At 42.3% G+C, this 18,731-nt stretch overlaps 2 protein-coding genes across 2 annotated transcripts in view; one reads left to right on the plus strand and one right to left on the minus strand.

The window, feature by feature from the left end:
- SEPTIN10 (septin 10) overlaps positions 1–12,897 on the minus strand; it is a 46,917-nt gene extending 34,020 nt beyond the window's left edge. Inside the window, 1 exon segment of the mRNA XM_066376897.1 lies at positions 12,575–12,897. Coding sequence (XP_066232994.1) covers positions 12,575–12,601 — 27 coding nt within the window. The 5' untranslated portion in view covers positions 12,602–12,897.
- A 184-nt stretch (positions 12,898–13,081) lies between these two features.
- Positions 13,082–15,578, plus strand: SOWAHC (sosondowah ankyrin repeat domain family member C). Its single transcript, XM_066376896.1, has one exon. The coding sequence runs from the start codon at positions 13,220–13,222 to the stop codon at positions 14,837–14,839; it is 1,620 nt and encodes a 539-aa protein (XP_066232993.1). The 5' UTR covers positions 13,082–13,219; the 3' UTR covers positions 14,840–15,578.
- The last annotated feature ends 3,153 nt before the right edge of the window (positions 15,579–18,731 follow it).

Here is an 18,731-nt window from a genome sequence, read left to right on the forward strand (position 1 = left end):
AAATGATAACTAAGAAAGTCTAATATTCACCCTCAAAATATCAAGACAAGAAAATTCTTGATAGTTGTTCAGGTAAAAGAGGGGTTTCAGGCTTAATAAAAGCTTCCAGTATTACATGGCTGCTTAAAATACAAATGCAAGCTTATTTTGAAATTACTTAATTAGAAGTATTTCCTGTTTATTATAGAAAAAAAAACCACCTGTCTAATTGTGCTGTTTTAATGACACAGCAATAAATGTCCCTCTTGCAGCAGCCAAAGAGGTCCTCCACTCAGGTCTCCTTTGAGCAAGAACTTGCCCTTGGGCTATGAAGAATGCAGTCAGCAGACAGCCTTCAGCAGCAGAGCCTCCAGTCTGTAGTTTTCCACGTGGTACCCATCCTCCTCCCAGGCAGCCAGCCCCTAGCCAAGGACGGAGCCCCTTCTGCCCTAAGCAGGCAAACCTTACAGGCCATCAAAGCTCTCCATTAGGCTGGCCCAGATTCTGCCAGATACGCCAAGTCCTCTGAGGCTCTCTCTGCCCAATTCTGCGTCCTAACCTCTTTCCTTTCACAGCTGTCAAAACCTGCATCAAGGCCTGAGGCTTTCTCTCTCTAGACCTGCTTCCTCCTCCACTTTTTCTTTCACTGGCATTACCTCTATCCCCACCCTCCACCCTGAATCCTTCTCTAACACTCCTAACTCCAGCTTCCGCTTCCCGGAGCATCCAAAGGGACACACCTGAGAAGCATCAGTTATTTTGTGCACCTGATAATTTCCTCATTACAAATTCCTAGAATGTAATACTGCTCAAAGGTATATACATATTGCTAAACTGCTTCTCCAAAAAAAAAAAAAAAAAAAAAAGGCTGCACCTGCTTACTTTTCCAAAATTAGTATATAAAAAGGGTATCCATTTTATTATAAAGTCATTAATACAGGGTATTAATAATTTTTAAGTGTTTGTCAATTTGATAGGCAAAAACTGACAAGTTCATTTGACTTCTGGTATTTTGAACATTTTATTTCAGGTGGCCTGAAAAGTATCTATACAGCTCATGAAAATTAGGGGGTATTTAAAATTAAATATGAAGTGAACAAATATCCTCTAATTTTTGTGAGCAGAATTAGGGGATACTTCAAAATACTGTATGAAGCGATAAAGCATCCCCTAATTTTTGTGAGCAGTGTAGTATGTTTTCACAAATTGCCAGTTCATGTTTCCCCTTACTTGCCTACCATGTACGTCTTTTATGTTTCTTTAAGAGCTGCTGGTTAGAACTCGAAGCCTGTCAGGTACACTGCAAGTATCTTTTCATGACTTGCCACTGATCTCTTCATTTTCATAAAGTCTACTCTAGCCATCTTTCCTTCATGGTTTTTTCCTCAAATGTACAGCTTAGAAAATCTTTCCACACCCTGAGTTTTAAAAATAAATGCATCTAAATGTTTTCCAAGTTGTTTTATGGTTTCATGTCTTACACTTAAGTTTTGAAATCTTTTAAAAATTACATTCTAGTGTGAATTAAGGCAATCTGGCTTTGTCCCAACACTGCTGACCTACTGCACCATCAAGGGACAGACAGCAAGTATACTCAAACATCTATAGTCACTCTTACAGAAATGAATCAAAGGAAAACTAGGACTCATGAATAGACCAGAGAAGCAGACTTGACACAATGAAGAGAAATTACTGAAGGACTAGACCTGTCTGGCAAAGTGGGATGAGCTGCCCCATGGAGGATTCAGCTGCTGGCCATGGGAGAGAGCAGCTGACATAGTAACTGTCAACGGGGCACACTGTAGGTGATTACTGCACTGAGTGGGTAGCAAAAACAACACTTTTAAGGTCTCTTTCAACTCAGACTTTACGACTGTCCACCTCTGAGCAAACAATAAGGTAAATTACTATGTGATATGAAAGAGAATAAAGAATGAGTCACGAAAACTACAAGTACAGACAAGGTGGATGAAGGAAAGACAGAAGAAATGCACCTGGTTGATGTGGAAAGACATCTTGGAACCAAATCTCAAGGCTAGAATTCCTGGGAGAGACAGCATATTCCATGCAGATCAGGTGAGCAAGTGAGACAGGAGCTGCAGAAAAACTCACTAAAAAGTCATTAAATTGACAAGGACATTTTGGGGAAAATATGTACTGAGGAATTAGTGTGAAATCTATTAATACATACTGCTTTTCATTTATTCTATAAATACATACAACATACACTAAAAGGCCTTATATTTTCAGGACAGAATAGATTACAGCCACTGAAGATAAAAAATGAGTAAGTCAAAATCCTTGCAATTTAAATTTTAGTACAGGTGGAAAATATGGATCCAACTTATAGACAGGACACAGTGGCAGCTCTGGGTATGATGACCCCTGCATAGTCAGCTAAACCGCTGCCAAGAAAAGGCTTGAAGGCCCTGGCAGGGAAGCTCTACTTAGAGCTTTGTCCGGAAGCACCAAAGCAGCAGTTTGATCCCCGGTCAAGGAACCTACGGAAAGTGACCAATGAATATATACTAAGTGAAACAACAAATAAATGCTTATCTCTCTCTCTTTCTGTCTCTCTAAAATCAATCAGTTAAGAAAGAAAAGGCTTCAGCTGAGATTTGAAGGAGAAATAGGATTTTTCCTAGCATATGAGAAAAGAAGGTAGGGGAATCAATATATACAAAAGTAAGCAAATAAACTTGGTATGGCTAGAAAACTGCAGTGAGCTCATTATCACTGAAGCCTAAGGAGGCTTACGCTCAAGTGCAAGGAGCACAGGAGATGGTGTGAAGCTGAAGTAGGCTACAGGGGCTGGCCATCTACTCTGCCTGGGGGTGAGGCCATGAGTGCCTTCTAGTGTCTTAAATTGAAGGAACTTGATAGATGTTAATGTGAAACAGGAAAAAAAATGAGATAAATCAGCACAGGTCTGATGCAGTTTAGGAAACACCAAGGTTTAAGTTCCTATGAGCGCCTCAGAGCCCTCAGGGCATTACCACCTAATCACCCACACCTTTATAGTCAAGTGTATAATTTAATCTAGGGTAATTTTTAGAGAACTATTAAACACAAATTCAGTGGTAATTCCTATTATTCTTGAATTTTCCACTGATTCTACAGACTTGAATTCCTCCACATTGATAACAGCATTAAAAATGGAACCAACTCGCTAAGTCAGTCAGGCTGACTTTCTAGACCAAGCACAGTGAGCACTGTACTACCGGTAACAGGCTGCCGCCTACAAGGTATTATTCCACTTTCAAAAGTGAGAATATATGTCAGATAAATTTCCATTTTCAATTTATGAGAGATCTATCTTCAAAGGAAGGAAAAAGTTGCATATTCTAAGAGTCTATATGAAATATTGACTGGAGAATACTACCACAAAGATTAAAAGCTATAATTATGAAGATAAAGAGAAAGGAGATGATGCGATATTAAGTGGCAAAAGAATATAAGACTACTGACACCATGGGTACGAGTTAAAATTATTTATGCACAGGAGGGAGCATATACCGAGTCTGATTCTTGGGGGAGTAGAATAAATATTTCCTTTTCTTCTTGATATCTACTCATATTATCATGTATGTGAATTTAGCAAAGATTAAAGTAGCAAAAGAATGTATCTTCCTCAAATATCTATAAAGATGAATTTATTCAACAGCTATGTATTGAGTGCCTCCTCTGGTCCAGGAACTATCCTAGGTGCTGGGAATATATGACTTAACAGAAGAAAAGAACCCGTCATTATGGTGCTTCCATTTGTTAGGGAAAGACAGGCAACATCAAGGTAAAGCATAGGCTAGGATATAATAACAAAGAATAATAAATGGAATAATAAAAAAGAAGGAAGGCTGGGAGTTGTGGAGATGGCATGGGTGGAGGGTGCCATCCTGAACATGGTGGTTAAGGAAAGCCTTCCTGCAAAGAGGATGTCTGGAGCAGGAGCCTTCCTTGCAGAGGGAACTAAATGTGGCAGAGATCCTGAGGCAGGTGTGTGCTGCTGTGTCTGAGAAATAGCAAGGAGGCCAAGCAGCTGGCGCAGAGGAGCCAGAGAGAAATGCAGCACCAGACTGTGTAGGGCTCTTGAGGCTAACGCTAGGACCTGGCTTTGCAGGTTTTGTGTAAAAGATGGACATTTCTCTCTATACTGAAAAGTTTGTTAAAGCTATAATGTTGAAAGTAGACTGAAGGATGGCAAAGCAGAAACAAGACATGTTAATAGACTACTGCATTAGCCCAAGAAAGAGATCACAGCAGAATGTTAGTGGCTGAAGAGGTAAGATGTGGTCAAATTCTGGCTCTATCTGGAGGGTGGAACCAACAGAACTTGCTGAAGGCTCAATGTGGAGTGTGAGGAGACACAGAGAACAGTTCCAAAGCTTTTGGTCTGAGCAATGAGGAGGAAAAAGCTTCCATTTCCTGCGCTTGGGAAGCCTGCATGAGGAGAACTAGGGGTTACCAGGAGCTCTCTTTGGGGCGTGTTAAACTGGAGTGGATGCTGAACTGAGCATATAGTTGGGCAAACAAGTTGAGAGTGCAGAGATACGTGGACTGAAGAAAATAATTCTGGAGTCATGGGGATATGGCTAGTACTTAATCCTGTGGGGCGAAATGAAATCACCCAGGGATCAAGGGTATCCAGAGAAGAGAAGAGATCACAGAGAGCCCTGGCGAACTCCAACATGTAAAGACTGAAGAACTGAGGAGCAACCAGTCCAGATGGCTGAGAAGGACGGTGCATGAGGTCCAGAAATGTGTTGAGGAAAGAAGAACGGCTGCTCCCATTCCTTCACATCTGTGTGACTGCCTTCAGAACATGATGGTAGGTGGCACAGCTATGACAGAGACTTTGTGGCTCACAAAGCTGGAAATATCTGACCCTTTAAATGTCTGCTAACCCCTGACCTGGAAGAATGAGAGTGAATGAATGAGAAAAATGCAGTACAATTTTTAGGCAGCCTTAGTTTAGTGATCACGACGTACAAGTGAAACTGTTCAGTGTGACTTTCCTCCATGACATCCAGCTGTGAGGGTGCAAGAGAGGATCCAGGGGTAGTTTCATTCAGGCGTGTGTGCTGGGAGAATTATGGAGCACAAGAAGAGAATTAGACATGCATGAAAATAATCATGCATGTTACAAGGAGGGACTCAAGAGTTAGGTAGAAAAAAGAAAAGAGAACATGAAGGATATGAGGGAAAGGGGAAAGCTAGTAGGATCAATAGATTAGGTCAAAGAATTGTGGGGCTTTGAGTATATGAGAGAGTCAATAGGCAGTGTGGTCAGAGTGGGACACCTGAAACCAAGATTAGGAGTGGCTGCAGTTATTTGGTAATGACAAGGTCAACAGACAAATGACAAGGAGAGGCTAAAGTAGGATGGAGTGTCCAAGGTATCTTAGAAGAGGTCAAAAACGGAAAGACAGGGCACTGAAAGGATAATCGACGTGGGACTGAAATCACCCAGACTGCAGGTCTGATGCTAAGAGAATTATGCAGAGCCAGTAATTAACACCATCAAGCACAGAAGTGAGGGCCGGGGGGGGGGGGGGGGGGGTCAGAGATGACTCTGAATAAAGAAATAGGGTGAGTATACCGTGTGATTGCTAAGTGAGTCAAAATTGGGGATATTTAGGAAGAGAAGAAATGATCTGGAAGCGGCAATGAGGAGTCAAGTCATTAATGACCATGCCTTCAGCCAAGAGAGCCATGAGAGCAGTCAAGGTGGTAATGGGTGGGGTTAGATTTTTCAACAAGGTGCAAATGTAATTCAATGGAGAAAGGATAGTCTTTCTTAAAAATGGTGCTGGAACAACTGGGCTCCTGCATGCAAGAAATAAAACAACAACCTTAATTCATACCTTTATACCTTACACTATATATAAAAATGAGGTCAAAATGAATCATAGACCTAAAACATCTAGAAGGTGTAACAAAATCTTCATGGCCTTAGGATAGACAAAGATTTCTTAGCTGTAACACCAAAAAGATGATCCCTTTAGAAAAAATATCTAACAACCTAATAAACTAAAAAACTTCTCTTCAAAACACACCATTAAGAGAATTAAAAAACAAGACACATACTTGAGTAAAACACTTGTAAATCATTTATTTCACAGAGAACTTATATAAGATATATATTTAAAGTTTCTATAAAAGTAATAATTAGACAACTCAATTTTTTTTAGAAACAGGAAGAGTTGGACACTTCATAGATATACGGATGGCAATTAAGCACATGACTAGGTGCTCAATAGCCTTAGTCATTAGATAAATGACAATTAAATCATGAGCTATTTCTCTATATATATCAATAATTTTTTTTTTTTTTTTTTTTTACAGAGACAGAGAGAGAGTCAGAGAGAGGGATAGATAGGGACAGACAGACAGGAACGGAGAGATGAGAAGCATCAATCATCAGTTTTTCGTTGCGTGTAGCGACACCTTAGTTATTCATTGACTGCTTTCTCATATATGCCTTGACCAGGGGCTACAGCAGACCAAGTAACCCCTTGCTCGAGCCAGCAACCTTGGGTCCAAGCTGGTGAGCTTTGCTCAAACCAGATGAGCCTGCACTCAGGCTGGTGATCTCGGGGTCTCGGACCGGGGTCCTCTGCATCCCAGTCCAACGCTCTATCCACTGGGCCACCGCCTGGTCAGGCTGTATCAATTATTTAAAGAAATAACCAAAAAGATGACAATACTGCAAGGATGCAGACAGCAGGTACACTCTGTCCTTAAAGCTGGGAATGCAAACTGGTATAAACATGTGCAAAACAGTTTAGCAGTTTCTTGAGTTAAACATATACTTGCTATCCTACTCCTCGATATCAATTCAAGTGAAGTAAAAACTTATATTCACATAAAAACCTGTATGTAAATGTATCTAGCAACTTAATTCAAAACTCTTAAAAACTGCAAACAGCCCACATCTTCAAATGGAGTCAGGGTGAACAAGACAAATTGTGGCACATCTGTGCAAGGGGTTACTAGACAGCAATAAAAAGGAACATGCAGCAACATGGAGGAATCTCAAAAGCATCACACTGAGTTCATAGGCTGTAATGATTCCCTACATGTGAGATTATGGGAAAGCAAAACAACAGAAACACAAAACGGATCAGTAATTGTCAGAGATTAGGACTACATTGAAGTACAGAGGAATTTGGGGAGAGGGGTGATGGAACTGTCTAATATGTTTGCAGTTGTGTTACACAACTGTATACATTCACCAAACCTCATGAAACATTTAGAGTTAATTTTACTGTACATATACTCTTTCCCAATGAAAAATAAGTTAATTCATAAAGATGTTAACAAAATTTTCTAGCTAAAAGTAAGCAATCAGTATATAGTTAAATAGTAGTTAACAAAAACTTGGACTATCTGAGGATCAACAAAATGATTAAGACAATATATGCATTATTTCATCAACAGCAATAAAAAAGAAAACATACGGCAAAATATATTCTCCAATTGTTCAAATTTACAATTCAATTATCAGGTTCTTCTCGCCCTCAGAGTTATGTGGAAGTTGTAAATTACAATTCTTCTCTATACAACAGAATGATCTGTTATTGTATGACAAGCAGCCTATCTTCTCCCAAAACAGAGAGTACCTAGAATCATCTCAATGACCAATGTCACAACAGAGAAGAGAACATGACATCAGTATGAATGTACGTCTCAAGAAGGTTGTTAGAACTAACTGCTTATGGGCAGAAACAGATGCAAACCACTAGTATACTAGCTCCCACCCAGGACGACGGCCTGCGCAAAGGAGGTACAACGACATGAACAAAGCGAGGGACAGTTTGTTCAACAAAGTTTGAGAATTATATGCTTTACCCCTCCACCCCATCCCCAATGGAAAGGTACTCAGCTCACGGGGTTGGGAGGATATATGTGATATAACACAAGCACTACAATCCTTGCCATAGTGAATGCACTTGAGCCCTTGGTAGTATTCAGTTACCCAGAGGGTGTATGCAAAGCAGCAAAGAAGTCCAAATAAAAATTTATCTCCAATACTTCAATGTTTGCAAAGATCTTTAAAGATGACTAGACTAATAAAGAGTAAAAATATGTCCAAAGAAGTTAAAAATGCCTGAAGTTCCCTTCAGTTTTAAAAACATATATATCAAAGAAAGGCATCTCATGTTATTTTAAGATTGTGTATAGCAGCGGTTCTCAACCTGTGGGTCGCGACCCTGGCGGGAGTCGAATGACCAAAACACAGAGGTCGCCTAAAGCCATCGGAAAATACATATTTCCCGATGGCTTCAGCTGCTGAGAAGCCACGCTACTGTCTGCAGCAGCGCTATTCAGCTTGAACGCACGCCGTCATGGACCTGCGTTCCAAACTGAATACCTGCAGTCATGTGCAGACGTGATTGCATCATCCGTCTGGGGCCTAAGGGGGGGGCACGCTCCACAGTCCATAGCAGCGCATCACATGTGTCCAGCGCTTGCTGACGTCATCAGTGGGCGGGTGCAGCAAGCGCCGGAGGACACAAGCCTAGGAGGTGGAGAGGCAATGAGAATACATAATGCATATCAGGTATTTACATTCCGAATCATAACTGTAGCAAAATTACAGTTATGAAGTAGCCACCAAAATTATTTTTTGGTTTGGGGTCACCGCAACATGAGGAACTGTATTGCGGGGTCACGGCATTAGAAAGGTTGAGAACCACTGGCGTATAGAGTTTACAATTGCTAAAAAAAAGGATGTAGAGTAGTCTCTCCCTTATTCGTGGTTTCACTCCATGATTTCAGTTCCCATAGTCAACCATAGTTTGAAATTAAAACGGAAAATTCCAGAAATAATTTGTTTTACATTGTGCATTGTTTTCAATAACATCATGAAATCTTATACCATGCCGCTCTATCTTGCTGGGGACAAAAACCATCCCTTTGTCCAGTGTATCCACACTATATTAAACTACCCACCTGTTATTCATGTTGTAGAATTTGTTTTAACACTGACAGTTTACTTAATACTTTGAGTAGTATGAACGTTCCTGTATGTCCTTGTGCCTCCCGACCATCCAGAGTACAATTGATTTATTTTAAAAACGTGTAAGGCAACATTAAAAAAGGCAACTGTATGTTTGTCTTGTTTCCGTAAATTGATTAGCAAACAAACAGGATTTTAAGTTAATAAAAATGTAACTGGGGCCCTGGCCGGTTGGCTCAGCAGTAGAGCGTCGGCCTGGCGTGCGGGAGTCCCGGGTTCGATTCCGGGCCAGGGCACATAGGAGAAGCGCCCATTTGCTTCTCCACCCCCCCCTTCCTCTCTGTCTCTCTCTTCCCCTCCCGCAGCGAAGGCTCCATTGGAGCAAAGATGGCCCGGGCGCTGGGGATGGCTCCTTGGCCTCTGCCCCAGGCGCTAGAGTGGCTCTGGTCAAGGCAGGGCGAGGCCCCGGAAGGGCAGAGCATCGCCCCCTGGTGGGCGTGCCAGGTGGATCCCGGTCGGGGGCATGCGAGAGTCTGTCTGACTGTCTCTCCCCGTTTCCAGCTTCAGAAAAATACAAAAAAAAAAAAAAAAAAGTAACTGGAACTAATTTCATTTTTTGAAAAAAACTCACTACTCAAGGGGTTAATAATGGCCCCAAAGCTCAAGATTAGTGATAATGGCAAGTTGGACAGACAAAAGAGACCCATAAAATCTTCCCTTTTTCTTTTTAAGAGGAAAGGGTGTATTTATAAGAAAAAATTGCAGCATATATAGGGTTCAGTAACTACCCACCATTTCAGGCATCCACCTGGGATTCTGGAATGTATGTACCAGGAAAATGGGGGGATTATTGTGAATCTAACAAAGTACATACAGGACTCGAATGCTGGAAACTACAGAGTGCTGAGGAAATAAACCAAAGAAAATATGAAGAAATGGGGAGAAATACTGTGTTCATAAGTTTGAAGACTCAACATAGTATTCAATAGAAATATAAATTCTTCCTAAATTGATCTACAGATTTAATGTAATTCCTATAAAAATCCCAGCAAAATTCTTTGTGATGTAGATTAAAATATTCTAAAATTTATATATAATTAAAGGCAAAGGAACTAGAATAGCTAAAAAAAAAAAAACTTTTTGAAAAATAAGAATAAAGTGAGCAGACTACTTTATTTTAAGAATTATAATTTAGTTATAGGAATGTACTAATAGAAATATCCAGAAATAGAACCACATAAATATACTCAACTGATTTTTGGTAAAAGAGCAGAAGTAATTCAATAAAGGACAGACAGACAGCCTTTTCGACAGATGGTGCTGGGGCATCTCTCCGCCAAAAAATGACCCTAGACCTAATGTCACACCTTATAAAAATTAACTCAAAACGGTACATGGGCTTAAAGTCAAGCATAGACTGGAAAACTTTTAGAATAAAAAAGAGAAAACTTTGGGGGTATAGGGTTAGGCAAGAAATGCTTAGACTTAACAAAAGTACAACCCACAGGAGAAAAAAATTTAAAGAAAAAGGTTTTATAAAAATTAAAGACATTTGCTCTGCAAAAGGCTCTACTAAGAAAATGAAAACTACAGATTTCAGGGAAGGACTAGTATCTAAACTATATTTTTAAAAACGTCTAAAATCAACAATTTAATAAAATCCAATTAGCAAATGTGTTAAAGAGATTTCACTGAAAAGACTACATACAGATGGCAAATAAACTCATGAAAAGATGTTTAACTTCATTATCCATTACAAAGATGCAAGTTAAAACCACAGTAAATCACTATATACCTATCAGAATGTCTAAATAAAAAAACAGAAACAACAAATGCTGGTGAGGATGTGGAGAACCTGGCCTCTCATACATTGCTGTTGGGAATGGAAAATGTGCAAATAGGAAACAGTTCAGCAGTTTCTTATAAATCTGAAACCAAACTATGTGACCCAACTACTATACTCCGGGGAATTTATCCCAGAGAACTGAAGACTTACGTTTTTGTTGTGTTAACATTGTTACTGCACAATAAAGGTTTATAGAAGTTTCATTTCTAAAAATGGAAACAACCTAGATGCCCTTCAAATAAAATGTCCATCAATGGACTACTATTCAGCAATGAAAAGAAACACACTAATGATACATGCAAAAACCTGGATAAATCTTCAGAGAATTTTGCTAAGTGAAAAAAATCCAATGCCCAAAGGTTAAGTACTGTGTGATTCTGTATATAAGTCATGAAATCACAACATTATAGAAATGAAGAATAGATCAGTGGTTGTTGGAAGTTAAGAAGGATGTGTGGTGGAAATGAAAGGGGTGTGGGCATAAAAGAGATGATAAAAAGTTATCTTCAAAATATTAACGTGAATGTTCTGGTTGTGGTCTTGTACTAGGATTTTGAAAATGTTACTATTGAAGAAAGCTGCATAAGGGTACAGGGACCTCTACTGCAGGTGAATCTACACTTATCGCAAAATATAAAGTTTACTCAGAAAATAAAGGTAGCTTTATTAGTCAGTTGCAAAATAAGTGCAGCAATTGATAAGAAATCCAACACCAATTAAAAGAAGTGCCTTTTTCAGCCCAAATTTAGTTCTGAGGATTACTATGAACCAAAGTTAACAAAAAACATTTTCCTCATCCACACGTGCATACAAACACAGCAACTGTAACAAGGCAGTCCAGATAGAAAAACTGAGACTTCTTACAGTAGAACAAGACCCGGGCTGAATCAGGGAGTCAAGTCCTGACCAAGTTCTACCAAAGAAACTGTATCACCTAACTTCAGACTACACTGTGAACTCTGTTTAACTACAGCGAATGTTTTTAGACCAGTTCTCAAACTTTTGGTTTCGCCCCCCCCCCAAAGAGCTTTTGTTTGCACAGATAACAACCATTGATATGTATTTAGAATACTGATAGTACTAGAAATTTTCTTCAAAAATTAAAAGACAAGTATGCACAGAGGCACATTCCATCAGCTCTCATGGTGGTGAAGTCCCTGCACACCATGCAGCCTCGGAAAATCTCCCTGTGCACTCAAAAGGGAATGAACATGGAAAAGGCAGCTAATAGCTTGGTATTCTTAGGAAAACAATTGTGACCACGCTTTGAGAACCGCCGGCTTACTATCAAGTGAGATAAATATATAAAACCGATGTGGACGGTATAAGACACTGGACAAACTGGATCCACGTGTTACTTGAACGCACAAGGGTGCCAAGGTAAAAAAAAAAAAAGGCGGGAGCCGTAGGACGCTCACACCTTAACGGAGGACAACCTGGACAGGTTAAGCGAGGAAGCAAACCAGCCCCGGCGGGTAATCAGGGAAATGTATTCACACTGTTGTATTAATCGTCCCTGTACGCCCAAAACCGTTACAAAAGCGATGGACCCCAGCCCAGCTTCACTTCTGGAGGAGACCGGAAGCCACGCAAAGACCGGAGCCGCTCAGGCCGGGCGGGGATACGGGACCCAGTGCGCCGACGCACCGCGAGCGGCCGGGGAACTGGTGCGGTTCCCCCAGCACCACCCGGCCGGCCGCGCCGGGAGGAAGTTACGTGGGAACCGCGGGAACGGCAGGGCGGAGATGCTGGGGGTCAGGCTGGGGGGGGGGGGTGTCGTCCGCACTCACCAGATGCCGCGCCTCCTCCGAGGTCATATCTCCAGGCAGGAGCGGAGCGGCGATCTCAGCCCAGCCCCGAGCAGGCGGCGGGTCGGAGCCGACGGGGTCGGTGGGCCGGGAGGGCTGGCGCGGGCGCAGCGGGGGGCGGAGCCGGTCTCTGCGGCCCGGGGCGGGCAGGGCCCGGCCTAGCGGCCTCGATGACGCGACGCGGGCACGGCTGTCTCTGGAGTTCACACGATGGCTCAGGGAACAGGGCAGTGCAGGCGAGGATGAGTAGGGGACACTGGAGACAGTAAGGGCGAACACGCGAGGAAACCGTGCCCGCACTCCTTAGCCGGCAGGTGGGGCCGGCGGACGGGGAGAGCGAGAGCCGAGATTGCGGCCCGCGAGCGGACCGGAAGTGGGCGCGGCTTGGGCCCCGCCTGGCTGAGCGGCCGGCGGGAGCAGGTACTGCGGCCTGTACTGGGGCCGGAAGTGGGCGGGGTGGGGCGGAGCCGGCGGGGGCGTGTTTGTGCGGGGCGCGGCCCTGAGGGGCGCTGGTGGTTTGTCCCGCCGTGGACGCTTGTTTGGGAGCCCCGGAAGCCTCCGCTTGGGTGCGGACCGCGATGGGGCCCGGGTGAGCCTGCCGCCGCCGGATGAGCCGTGGGACCACGGATGGAGGAGCCGGCGGAGCTCAGCCACGAAGCGGTGCTGCGCTTCCTCGCGGAGCGCGGGGGCCGAGCCCGGCACACGGACCTGGTGCAGCACTTTGCGGGCGCCTTGGGCGGCGAGCCCCAGAAGCGCGCCCGCTTCAAGGAGCTCGTCAACACTGTGGCCACCGTGCGCACCGACCCCGCCGACGGGTCCAAGTACGTGCACCTCAAGAGGAGGTTCTACGAAGACCCGCCGTCGCCCAAGGCCGCGCCCTCGCGGGACCTGCCTCGCATCTCTGTGACCGCAGAGCCCGAGCCCCGCGGCAGCGCCCCGGGGGGAGCCGACGGCCCGGCCGAACGCCGGGAGGACATCCTGGGCCCCGAGGCGGCGGCCCTGGTGGCAGCCCCGGGCCCGGACTGCGAACCTAGCGGTGGGGAGCCCTCCGCCGCCGCCCTTGGGCTGCCCAGCCTGGCGGGCGACAGCTGGAGCGGGCCGCCCCTGAGCGGCGGGGCCCGAAGGAAGAACTCGCGGCGCGACGCGAAGCCTCTAGCCCGGGGACCGACCCCCGTGCGGGTCGAAGACCTGGAGCTGCAGCCCCACGGCTCTGCGGAGGTGGAAGGGAGCCCTCCCGGGGGCACTACCGCCCCGAGGTCCACTCGCCAGAACCTCCGGGACCTTGTGATGGGCAGCTCTCCGCAGCTGAAGAGGAGTGTCTGTACTGGGGGCAGCAGCCCCGGGAGCTTCTCTGGGGGAGGTGGTGGCAAAGGCGGGGGCGACTCGGACAGTGCGTCCCTCGCTTCGTCGTTGGCAGAGGAGGAGAGCAGCAGCGGCGGCTCGGTGACGCTGGACCCTTTGGAGCACGCCTGGATGCTCTCGGCCTCCGACGGCAAGTGGGACAGCCTAGAAGCCTTGCTCATCTGCGAGCCCGGCCTGCTGGCCAAGCGAGACTTCATTACCGGCTTCACCTGCCTGCACTGGGCCGCCAAGCACGGTCGGCAGGAGCTCCTGGCCATGCTGGTCAACTTCGCCAACAAACACCAGTTGCCAGTGAACATCAACGCCAGGACAAGTGGAGGCTACACTGCCCTGCACTTGGCAGCCATGCACGGGCACGTGGAGGTGGTCAAGTTGCTGGTGGGGGCTTACGACGCCGACGTGGAGGTCAGGGACTACAGTGGGAAAAAGGCTTCGCAGTACCTGAGTCAGAGCATAGCTAACGAGATCAGGAACCTGGTAGGAGCCCTGGACGAGGACGACCGGGAGAACCCTGCCGGCAGCGGGGGTGGGCGCTGGAGGCTTTCGAAGGTGCTCCCCTCGCAGCTCATCACCTACAAACTCTCGCACGTTCTAGAGGACGGAGGGGATCACCACCACCATCACCATCACCACCACAACTTAGCGGAAGGGTGGGCTAGAGGGAAAGCAAAGGACCCAGGTCGCAAAGCCTCAGGCAGCTCTAGTGGGCGAATAAAACCTAGACTCAACAAAATCCACTTCCGAACCCAGATCATCCACGCCACACCCTCCTTTGGAGACCTAGAGCAGCCGCTGGAGGAGGGGGAGCAGGAGGAAGAGGATCGGTCTCTTAAAGACCATTTGTCCTCATTCAAATTGAGACCGAAATCCAATGTATTTGGATAAAAATAATTTTTTAAGAAAAGCCTAAGGTTTTTATTTCTACTTAAGGTTAGTATTCTACTGAAGTAGAATACTAGATATAGGCAGTAATTGAGACCACGAAAGACAGGCTAAGTTATGCATTCTTACTTGGAGTGGGAGGGTCCCTCCTAGTATGCTGGGTTATGTGGCTTTCCAAATGATTTGTCAAACCACGCCACCGCTCTGCCCTGGAGTCCCTGTTTGTGAGGACTAGGAGTGGATCTAAATCGGTACAGAATTGATGATTTGACGCCTTGCAAAGTAAGGAATATTGCACTTTTATGTATCTTTTTTAAAGGTGGTTAGTTACTCTTCCAAAAACAAGAAATGCAAATTGTAATGAAGCAGATGGTATTAAGTGTAAACAAAACTGCATACTACCCTTTTAAAGAACCTGTGGAAGGTCAAGTAAGAATTGAAATGCAAAAATACTAATTAGTGAGTAATGTGACTAAAATACGGAATCCTGTTGGTATCCTATTTGTATTGAGTAGTATTCAATTATTTTAAAAAGGATAATATTGCTTTAATCACCGAGCTAAAGAAATAAGCAACTCTAACTTTTGAGTTAATATGTGAGTATACCTTCCTCTTGACTGTCTCATACACTACAGTCAGTATTAAGGAACATTATTAATAACTACACAGATTTTTTACTTAAAAAAAAACCTGTGGTACTTGAAGAAAAATATTGTCTCTGATTCTGATTCTAAGTTGTTCTGCTATTCCAAAAACCTAAATTTGCTGAAGTTTTTATTCTGGTGTTGTATAACCATTGGTTCTGTTTGATGTGACCTTATTTGATAGCGCTTAGAGTTGAATTGCCTATGGAAACTGATTCTGGTTTAGATGATTAGCAAAAGTTGGCGTAATTATTAGTGAGCGGTGCTTCTGTGAAGTGATTATTAAATCAATGTAATGATTCACTTAAGGTACACTTTCTGGTTTACTGAGAAAACATGCCTGTAGTCTCTGCTTTGTAACAATATTTTGCAGATGTTTGGAACACAATCTTTCAATTTTCCATTATTTTCGTGAATTTAATAAACACACAGTGAAGTTACTGAAGAGCTGGTTAGTAAATCTACCCAGTTAAAAATAGCACTTTATAAAATGGAAGAGAGAAGAGATGGTACTATTTCTATATTTAAATGCCACTGGCTATTGAATTACTTTGCATATAAATGAAAAATACTGTTCATTAAAATTAAAGATGTACATGTGCTTCTTAATTACATTCAAGTACATTAATGTGCTTTATAATTATTGTAAAATTTAGTTCACAAGCATATTAACACTATTTGCAACAAGATTCAAAACAACTTTTGTGGGAGGCTAATTCCAACAAGTCCTTCTCCATTAGTCTTTTTGGTGATGAAATTGCTGAAACAAGTTCCTGCAGCCTATAGAGATTAGGAGAGAGTTAGTTTGCAGAGGGAATGAACCAATACATCAATTGTACACAACTGCAGTTTTTATGAGGTCTTAGATCTTTAATTTCCTAAGTTGTAAAAAGTTGTAACAAGTTTGTCACGCCTCTCTATACTGAATTTGTTGAAAGATTAATGAAAAATATTCACGTAAAATATATAAGCTATTTTCCATTTATGTGCCTTTATTTTTGTTTAAGGATTATGGAAATGGGCCATGTATATTTGAGAAGCACTTTTTTCATTCATGTGGGTGAAAAACAATATAATTTTGTATAAATTAAAAATAGATTTCTTGAAGGTAAGAGCAACCATTTGTTCCAAATTATATACACATTACCTGTATGTGGTGCAGAACAAGTTGTAACTTCCCACTTACCCTTCATTGTCATGTAAAGCTAAAGTGAACTATGAAGAGCAGACACTTCAGAACCATCTAAACGTTTTATTGAACAGTCAGTATTAAGCTCTTAAATGTTATATTGCTCATTAGTTGCTCAAAATCTGTAATTTGCTATATCTGTAGAGATTGAGCCAGTACTTCATTTAACTTGTTTTTCACACTAGAGATTTTAACTTTTCTGATAAAATTTATTTTAAATTTCAAAAATCATTCCTGAGGGAAACTACTTGTAGCATTCCTTGTCATGATGTACTTGTGTAGCATTTTCAGCTACTGAACTCTTACCTTCCTCTTATTTTTCAGTTTTCAAATTGAGATTATAAAGAGCACATGATTTGTGTAATTTGATATTTGTGGAGTTGTATTTACCATTAATGGAAATTATGTTACTTAGATGTTTGTTGATATGATATTATATGGTTAGAAAACTCAAGAATGTCCATTTGTTTCTTATATAGGTATATTTGAAACTAGTGAATGTATGTCACAGTTCACTTCAAGTTTCTGGTACATAAAACGCAGCTAGCTAGCTTATATAACTTGAAAGTCTGGTACTATTTTATTCATGCCGAAAATCTTGGAGTACAGGTGCCTTGTCCCTTATTTTTTAAATGAATAAAACTTTGGCAGTGTAGAATGTAAAATTTGTAGTATTGTCGAAATAAAAGGTTCACACTAGATTTTTTTTCTCTGAATTGTCTAAATTTCTCTAGTGCTTTATCACGCATTTTATGATTCGCACAATGCTTTTTGAAGTTTCCATGTATTTGATCTCTTTCCTATTCCTTGAAGTTACTGGTCATACATTCCTAATTTACAGATAAGGAAATGAAAGTTGATGGCTGTTCAGTGACACGAAGTAAGTAGCCGTTAGTAAGATAGTAAGGTTGAGTGTTTATTTCCATTATCTTTTCTACATGTCAGTGGCCAAATTTTGACAACTGCTGTAGTTTGGAACTGGTGATGAACAAATCAACTTATGGAGAAGGTAAACTCTACTGCTACCAAAAATAAGAAAAAAAATGTATGGCTCCTGCACACACTGTCTACCTACCGTGAACCCTCCCTACCCAGACCAAATCTTCAGAAAAGTGTGGGGAATGCCTTCTAGATTCTTCAGTATCCATTAAGTATTGGACTCATTTTCTCATCAAGGCTGCCTTTGATCTTTAAAAAAATTTACCTCTGAGATGGCAGAAGGATGTATGTGGAACTCAATGTAATTGTCCACCATTGTTTTCTCTTGGGGAGATCCTGTTATGATTGCTGATGGGGTTTTTTGTTATCACTGTTGATTTTTGACAACTTGTAAAACACTTTTCACTAAAACCGACATACTAGATGAGTCTAGTTCCTATTTCTAAAATGACATTTTTTCCTTGTAAGTATGTTATCTTAAAAGATTTCATTGAGCAGTCTGTTTGAAGATGTCTTTGTAATTTTTCCTAGTGAAAAATTATTTATTTTTTTTCTAAATAAGTGGCATTTAGAGCTTCTTATAAATTAATCTTAAAAGTGAGTACTCTGCAAACCATTGTTTCTTCAATGATGAGTCAGCTTTTTGTGAAATACCTAGAGGACTGGAAGAGGACACTTGTGAACTTGTTTTTCAAGATATAATAGTAGAATTGTTGGCATTTTCCTCTGAAAAACATTACTTTCATGTGACCATACTTTTTCTCCTTAATCGTTAAAATGTCAGTTTTATCTCAGTAAGTGGTTTCCCATTTAGTTAAATTGTCTGTTTTTCTGCACTTACTGATGAATGTGTGACAAGTGCTGCCTCCCTTGCACAATGCCTGGCATGATGAAGGCACTCAGTAAGTGTAGTTTTGTTTTATTTTAACGGAAAACACTAAAGAAACATTTTGTAATGTTGCATCATATAGATATTTAAACCATGTGTATTTATGCCAGGTGAATAGAGTTAATTTTCATACAACATGGCTCTTTTTTTATTTTTTTTTATTTTTATTATTTATTTATTTTTTTTTCATTTTTCTGAAGCTGGAAACAGGGAGAGACAGTCAGACAGACTCCC

This window comes from Saccopteryx leptura, chromosome 3 (genome assembly GCF_036850995.1).
Source record: "Saccopteryx leptura isolate mSacLep1 chromosome 3, mSacLep1_pri_phased_curated, whole genome shotgun sequence".
In the NCBI taxonomy this organism is placed as follows: Eukaryota; Metazoa; Chordata; class Mammalia; order Chiroptera; family Emballonuridae; genus Saccopteryx; species Saccopteryx leptura.

Bases quoted from the DNA above. Each gene is read 5' to 3' on its own strand.
- SOWAHC (XM_066376896.1), top strand. From the start codon at position 13,220: ATGGAGGAGCCGGCGGAGCTCAGCCACGAAGCGGTGCTGCGCTTCCTC.